Source organism: Betta splendens, chromosome 10 (genome assembly GCF_900634795.4).
Source record: "Betta splendens chromosome 10, fBetSpl5.4, whole genome shotgun sequence".
Classification (NCBI taxonomy): Eukaryota; Metazoa; Chordata; class Actinopteri; order Anabantiformes; family Osphronemidae; genus Betta; species Betta splendens.
The window spans coordinates 19,567,168-19,574,667 of record NC_040890.2 but is presented as its reverse complement, the minus strand read 5'-3'; the positions used below and the strand labels follow the sequence as shown (position 1 = coordinate 19,574,667).

The window sequence follows — 7,500 nt, the reverse complement described above, 5'->3', positions numbered from 1 at the left end:
GGACAGGAGAAAAAAGTAAAAGGATATTGATTTTACAATCTGAAATTAAGGTCAATCATCTTCAAACATCCAGGACCGTTGTTATGAGTCCAGGTGTGCGTTTGACACAGTTCTGCTCTTTGGGTCGAGCCTGTCTATGGAGAACGCGGCTTCGACCCGATGGCGTTGACACTATGATGGTAAGTTCCAATGTTGTGACTGAGAGCTGAGATCGGACCATCTAAACGTCCCTCCACAGCGTCAGCAACCAGCACCAGGACTCTGGACCTGCTCTCTCAGCGTGAAGCTGGTACCTGCTGATCTCACGCTCTTCCGTCCTCCCAGCTCCACGTCACGTTTCCACTCATTCATGAATCGAATGAATTAATGTCTGACACTTTGTTTGTCTGATCGAAGAAGCCACGATGCGTGTGCATTTCCTGTTTATTGGGAAACAGAAGAATGAGAGAGGCCAGTGAACGTGGCGACTTCCAGACTAAACCCACTCCTGCAACATTAATAAAAGGCCTAATCTTCTGAAGACGACATGAGCACAATGAGAATTCCTTGGCTTTGACAGCAGCGCTGATGGAATAAAGGCGACACACTGAACTCCAAACACAGGAAACTGCAGAGTCATAACACTGCGTGTGTGTGTGTGTGTGTGTGTGTGTGTGTGTGTGTGTGTGTGTGTGTGTGTGTGTGTGTGTGTGTGTGTGTGTGTGTGTGTCTGTGTGTGTGTGTGTGTGTGTGTGTGTGTGTGTGTGTGTGTGTAAGGTTAATTATTTCTTCCTGTGATTGTGAATATTCCTCCATCTCAACCAGGCCTCAGGCCTGCTGACCCCCCCCACACACACACACACACACAATATGTGCCACAGTATTTGTGGAAATAAGTGTATATAAATGTGTAGATCACGGTTGAATGGCAGGAACCAACTGGAGTTTGTGCCAAACTGTGAGGGAGCAGTTGAAGGGATTTCTTCTAATGTTGGGGTCAATGATGCGACCACTGTGACCTGCTTCTGGTTCTGACCGCATGTTAAATACACACTCATGAGGAGCATCTAAACACAAGTTTAGACTGATCTCGATCACTGTCATTCACTAAAACAGGAGCCTGCTTTGCAGCGCCCCCTGTGGCTGACACCACACACTGCAGCGTCTGGTGGCCGCACGCGGCGACTGGTCGCCTTCTCTCCGTGAATCTCTGCTGCTGCTGAAGCGAAGCGCTTCCTGGGAGACGAGAACAGCCTCCAGCCGCCTCCCAACACACACGTGAGTGCAGGAAGCTGCTTTGATGGAAACTCAACGCTCACATGCTGAGTGAGTGGGAATAAAAACACAGACTGTGTGTACATTCATAGAGACGTGTTTACTGAGAACATACAGAAACAGACTGTTTGCTCCGTGTGTTCGTTCATCACTTCATTCTTCGTTTCTTTTCTTCTAACAGACAGAGCAGAGCTTGTTTCCTAAATGTTCATTGTTCTGCCCCCGTGTGGTGACGGATGGAGCTGCACCTTCACATGTATAATAGGTTGGCGGTGGCGTGCTGTCACTTCCTCTTACACACTAATACACACCGTGTTAAAATGGGTTGAGTGACTGACACATTTACAGACGATTGTTCTGCTACGTTTGTCTCAAAGTTGTAGGTTTCTCGTCGTGCTGGAACAAAGTCTCACAGTATGAATCAGTTAATGTGATACATTAGATGTTTAACACGTAGAACCTCCCGAGTTCATGTTGGAAGAATCTGCTTTTAACTGTAAGAACTGAAGAGAATTTCTTCTCAAACGAAAAAATGAATAAGATCACAGTGAGCTTCCACTGATTTATTTGCTTGTCTTGTTCATTTTATTGCAGTGTGTGTAAATACATGAACACAACTCAAATATCTAATTAGGCACTTAAGTAAAAATCAACAAATGGAGTAAACAAAATGATCAAAAGAAAGTGAGTTAAACAAGGTTCCAGCCAGTCGACTTAAAAAAGATGAACACACAACCAGTAAAATCTACATCCTTAAAACATACAGATGTGAAGACAGACGTTACAATCAGCATTTCATTACAAAGGCAGACACAAAGTGGCTGATGCGTTTGTTCACAGAGAAAACGATGATATCTAACATGTAATTCAAATCCCATGAGACACTGACCCTGAGTCAGAGTGATCCAGTTTGACTAATTAAAAGCAGAACAGACCTGAAGGTTTCCTGTTTAGAGGAGGCCACTGATCATCAGCATCAATGACTCAGTGATGAGTGTTAGGTTGAAATCTCAACTCATCTTGATGCTCTCCCAACACTTATGGCACCGAGCCCCGAGTCAATCACAAGCTCATGGGGTGAAGGAGTGGGAATATTGTGTTGGATGGGCTCATGCAGGAGCACCGCTGCTGGTGGGAGGATCGGTTCCCTCTGGGCTTTGGCTTCTTCTGTTAAAACCCAACAATGCCTTTCATTTCATGTGAAACAAAGACAGTTTGAGGATCTGAATTACACAAATGCACGTGTGATATTTGCATGTTTAAACGCACAATGAGCTTTTCAGGTTAAGTTTAGTCCAGTTCCCTTGACTCGTGAAACTAAACCAACTCTGACCTCTGACCTCTGCTCTGCTTCGGCTTTAGCTTTTTAGCTGGAGTGGAGGGCCAGAGTCAGCAGAAGGCAGCCCAGCTCCTGCTGCTCGCAGCCCAGGACCCCCTGGACCCGGTACTTCCCGTTGGTGAGCCAGTACGGCAGGTCCATGTTGGGCAGGCTGAAGTCCGACTGGGGAAGGAAGTATGAACCCTGAGGGGAGACAGAGGCAGGTCAAGTCTGCTTCTGCAACGCGGAAGCTGCATGAACTTAACCAGGGCTGCGTCCATTTCTAAATTATACAAAATATAAATAAACAAAGTATAAAAACGATGTCGTCATATTTTAATGCTGCTGTTATTTTAGTGTCTGCACTGTTTAACTTGCTGTTCTGTGGTGGCGCCGTTCATCATATGTAGTGAATGAGATGATGCGTCAGCGGACGCTGCGACAGAACACATTAAGTAACAAAGTAACTTCTAACTCAGAGGAACTTCATGAAGCGTCTTCACGTGACGATGAACAGCGTTCGTCACCGCTGCTCCGTCCGGGACACCAGCGATTCATTCTTACGTTCTCCTGTGTCGCTGTAGTATTTACAAACCTCCAGCTGAACTTTGACCTGCAGGTTAACGTTGTCTTTGTTTAACATTTAAAGCTCATTAACTCAGGGCGCAGCTTTTCTGCTGCTGCCGTTTGACTCGTTTCCGCCGCCGTTTCACCAGTGCTGCGCCCTCAAATGAACAGCCCGACTAATCGATAGCGGCAAATCATTACCGATCGATTTCCGTCAATTATCGATTTGTCGATTGGTTGTTGCAGCGCTGATCTTAATAATAATAAAATGAACCTTTCAAGTTTCCCTAAACTGTCATCAGGGACTAATGAGGAACAGTGACGGACGGACTGAGGCCAGACTCACAGCTTTGAAGGGGCAGTGACAGGGCAGCCCGTAGGTGTGCAGCGGTTCGGGACAGTTCTGACCCGGGGGGATCAGCTGGTTCAGAAGGTCACAAACATTCGGGTAGTGACAGCTGCCCATTTGCTCCACGCAGGGGACCTTCACCCAGAAACCAGCCACCTCCTTCTCCAGAGTCACGTTCACCTGAACAGAGCAAACAGCGCGTCGTCAAAACTCGTTCTGCAGCTTCTGGTGGAAAAACACTGTCCAGTGGTTCCATCGCCGCCTCGTCACTGGGAATGTGTCCTGTAACCACTAACTCTGCACCCGTCTATTATCAGGTTATCAGCAGGCGTCCAGCTCTAACTGCTAAATCTTCTGCTTGTTCACTGATTACGTATCATTACAGTCACCAGAGCACTGACTTTTATGATTGGCCTCAGCAGATTTTATATCTTGTTTTTCTGGCCGTTCATGTGACTGTGTGTGAAACCCGTTGAGTCACATGAGAACACGTTGAGAAGCGTCTGAGCTTCTGTGGTTCTAGAGTAAGAGGATGTGTTCACATGACCGCGGATTAGCAGCAGATCCACACACGCCCGGGACAACACACAACCCACAACACAAAACACACAACCCCAGTGAGGTTCTGTAAACGCTCCTGTAAACGGTTCCGTAAACGCTCCTGTAAACGGTTCCGTAAACGGTTCTGTAAACGGTTCCGTAAACGGTTCTGTAAACGCTCCTGTAAACGGTTCTGTAAACGCGCCTGTAAACGGTTCCGTAAACGGTTCTGTAAATGGTTCCGTAAACGCTCCTGTGAACGGTTCTGTAAACGCGCCTGTAAGTGGTTCTGTAAACGGTTCCGTAAACGCTCCTGTAAACGGTTCCGTAAACGGTTCTGTAAACGGTTCCGTAAACGGTTCTGTAAACGCTCCTGTAAACGGTTCTGTAAACGCGCCTGTAAACGGTTCCGTAAACGGTTCTGTAAATGGTTCCGTAAACGCTCCTGTAAACGGTTCCGTAAACGGTTCTGTAAACGCTCCTGTGAACGGTTCCGTAAACGGTTCTGTAAACGGTTCCGTAAACGGTTCTGTAAACGCTCCTGTAAACGGTTCTGTAAACGCTCCTGTAAACGGTTCCGTAAACGGTTCTGTAAACGCTCCTGTAAACGGTTCCGTAAACGGTTCTGTAAACGCGCCTGTAAACGGTTCCGTAAACGGTTCTGTAAACGGTTCCGTAAACGGTTCCGTAAACGCGCCTGTAAACGGTTCCGTAAACGGTTCCGTAAACGGTTCTGTAAGCGCTCCTGTAAACGGTTCCGTAAACGCTCCTGTGAACGGTTCTGTAAACGCGCCTGTAAGTGGTTCTGTAAACGGTTCCGTAAACGCTCCTGTGAACGGTTCTGTGAACGCGCCTGTAAGTGGTTCTGTAAACGGTTCCGTAAACGGTTCTGTAAACGCTCCTGTAAACGGTTCCGTAAACGGTTCCGTAAACGCTCCTGTGAACGGTTCTGTAAACGCTCCTGTAAACGGTTCTGTAAACGCTCCTGTAAACGGTTCCGTAAACGCTCCTGTGAACGGTTCCGTAAACGCTCCTGTGAATGGTTCCGTAAACGGTTCCGTAAACGCTCCTGTGAACGGTTCTGTAAACGCTCCTGTAAACGGTTTCGTAAACGGTTCCGTAAACGCTCCTGTAAACGGTTCCGTAAACGCTCCTGTGAACGGTTCCGTAAACGGTTCCGTAAACGCTCCTGTGAACGGTTCTGTAAACGCGCCTGTAAGTGGTTCTGTAAACGGTTCCGTAAACGCTCATGTAAACGGTTCCGTAAACGGTTCTGTAAACGGTTCCGTAAACGGTTCTGTAAACGCTCCTGTAAACGGTTCTGTAAACGCGCCTGTAAACGGTTCCGTAAACGGTTCTGTAAATGGTTCCGTAAACGCTCCTGTAAACGGTTCCGTAAACGGTTCTGTAAACGCTCCTGTGAACGGTTCCGTAAACGGTTCTGTAAACGGTTCCGTAAACGGTTCTGTAAACGCTCCTGTAAACGGTTCTGTAAACGCTCCTGTAAACGGTTCCGTAAACGGTTCTGTAAACGCTCCTGTAAACGGTTCCGTAAACGGTTCTGTAAACGCGCCTGTAAACGGTTCCGTAAACGGTTCTGTAAACGGTTCCGTAAACGGTTCCGTAAACGCGCCTGTAAACGGTTCCGTAAACGGTTCCGTAAACGGTTCTGTAAACGCTCCTGTAAACGGTTCCGTAAACGGTTCCGTAAACGCTCCTGTGAACGGTTCTGTAAACGCGCCTGTAAGTGGTTCTGTAAACGGTTCCGTAAACGCTCCTGTGAACGGTTCTGTGAACGCGCCTGTAAGTGGTTCTGTAAACGGTTCCGTAAACGGTTCTGTAAACGCTCCTGTAAACGGTTCCGTAAACGGTTCCGTAAACGCTCCTGTGAACGGTTCTGTAAACGCTCCTGTAAACGGTTCTGTAAACGCTCCTGTAAACGGTTCCGTAAACGCTCCTGTGAACGGTTCCGTAAACGCTCCTGTGAATGGTTCCGTAAACGGTTCCGTAAACGCTCCTGTGAACGGTTCTGTAAACGCTCCTGTAAACGGTTTCGTAAACGGTTCCGTAAACGCTCCTGTAAACGGTTCCGTAAACGCTCCTGTGAACGGTTCCGTAAACGGTTCCGTAAACGCTCCTGTGAACGGTTCTGTAAACGCGCCTGTAAGTGGTTCTGTAAACGGTTCCGTAAACGCTCCTGTAAACGGTTCCGTAAACGCTCAGAGCTGAGACTCACACACAGAGGAGCCTTCAGCTCCACAGATGTGGATCCAGAGGCAGAGGCGTTCAGGTCTCCTGGGATCTGGATTGGATCTGGAGACAGCGTCAGGCTCTTCATCACAGCGGGATCGTCGTCCTTCCCGCAGTTCTTCCAGTCAAAGCCCAGAATCTACGCACAACACACGGAAGGCGTCAAACACACGCAGTGAACGTAACGGGTACAGTTCTCTCTCACCGACGCACTTAATCAGGACGATCATTGCTGATTCCCAGCGGTTTCGTGACATTTTCATGCACTGTTCTGAACTCGCCTCCACTTCGCTCCAGATACACGCACGCACCCGCTTTGGACCCGGCCTCACCTGCACGCCGGTGGCCTTCCCCACTCCGTTCACCTGTGCGACGGCCGCAGCTACGAGCAGAGCCAGCGCCGCTCCGCGCAGCGACCTTCTCTCCATCCTGAGGAGCGCCTCGGACACGAGCAGCAGCGCGGAACGAGCGCGGAGGATCCGGACGCGGAACGAGCGCGGAGGATCCGGACGCGGAGCTCGCTGCAGGCGCACCGCTGCACTTCCGCGTTTCCGCTCGGGTTCAGGGAGTCACGTGCCCGAGGAGTCACGTGCGCGGCCGTTATACAGGACTTAAAGAACAGGAACGCAAACCGTTTGTTATCGGCGCAGACAGATTAATGATCGCTAGTCAGCGTGATCTGTGATAAAACGCCTTTACTTCAACATGGACCTCTTCATCAGGACAAAATAAATGAAGATGGAAATACAATAAATAATAAACAATGTAAATAATTAATGTTTCAACAAGTCCGACATATCCAATTCATTGCTTGTCCTGTGCAGACTCGGCGAATAAAGCTGATTCTGATTCTGAAAGCGGATTTTTGTAATAGCCCTTTAACACCAACAGATGCCGCTGTGGTACAGTGAACGGCCCTGATCTGAGGTCAGCGTCTGGAGGCCGATCTCTACAGAGTTCATCGGGACAGATATGGCTGAACTGGTTTGGGTGCTTTGCATTAACACACGTTCCACCAGAGTCTCTCTGGATCGTTAAACGCAGCAGAGGCCACGTATGAAGCTAAAAATGTTATGTGAGATTGAAATAAAAACGCTCTGATTGTTTCCTCTGGCAAGTGAACGCAACGCCATTCTCATCGAGGGCCAAAAAACGTCGGCGGCGGTCTAACGATGTGACCGTGGGGCTAAAGTGAACCCAAAGGGACACATCGACCGTATGA

The 7,500-nt window shown here is 48.4% G+C and overlaps 2 protein-coding genes across 14 annotated transcripts in view; one reads left to right on the top strand and one right to left on the bottom strand.

Annotated features, from left to right (window-relative positions):
* Positions 1-1,802: 1,802 nt before the first annotated feature.
* Positions 1,803-6,845, bottom strand: gm2a (ganglioside GM2 activator). 6 transcript variants are annotated; one of them, XM_055512476.1, is made up of 5 exons: positions 6,560-6,845; positions 6,265-6,417; positions 3,486-3,668; positions 2,588-2,776; positions 1,803-2,441 (listed from the first exon to the last, which is right to left on the bottom strand). In XM_055512476.1, the coding sequence occupies exons 1-4, from the start codon at positions 6,704-6,706 to the stop codon at positions 2,621-2,623; spliced, it is 639 nt and encodes a 212-aa protein (XP_055368451.1). In that variant the 5' UTR covers positions 6,707-6,845; the 3' UTR covers positions 1,803-2,441; positions 2,588-2,620. The 6 variants fall into 6 exon arrangements, with proteins under 6 accessions (XP_055368451.1, XP_055368453.1, XP_055368450.1 ...); XM_055512478.1 differs by having other exon boundaries at positions 2,595-2,776; XM_055512475.1 differs by having other exon boundaries at positions 1,803-2,421; positions 6,560-6,844.
* A 633-nt stretch (positions 6,846-7,478) lies between these two features.
* Positions 7,479-7,500, top strand: part of shtn3 (shootin 3) — an 11,512-nt gene continuing 11,490 nt past the window's right edge. For 3 of the 8 annotated variants that reach the window (XM_029165842.3, XM_055512472.1, XM_029165841.3), the window contains exon 1: positions 7,483-7,500. This exon is cut by the window's right edge and continues 385 nt beyond it. The gene's annotated coding sequence lies outside the window, so the exon portion shown is untranslated. The other 5 variants (XM_055512473.1, XM_029165845.3, XM_029165843.3 and 2 more) reach the window with 4 other exon arrangements.

Bases quoted from the DNA above. Each gene is read 5' to 3' on its own strand.
- gm2a (XM_055512474.1), bottom strand. From the start codon at position 6,706: ATGGAGAGAAGGTCGCTGCGCGGAGCGGCGCTGGCTCTGCTCGTAGCT. The intron at 6,418-6,559 runs GCGAGTTCAGAA...TGTTGTGCGTAG, and splicing joins GTATCTGGAGCGAAGTGGAG to ATTCTGGGCTTTGACTGGAA. The intron at 2,777-3,485 runs GTGAGTCTGGCC...GTCTCCCCTCAG, and splicing joins GTCACTGCCCCTTCAAAGCT to GGTTCATACTTCCTTCCCCA.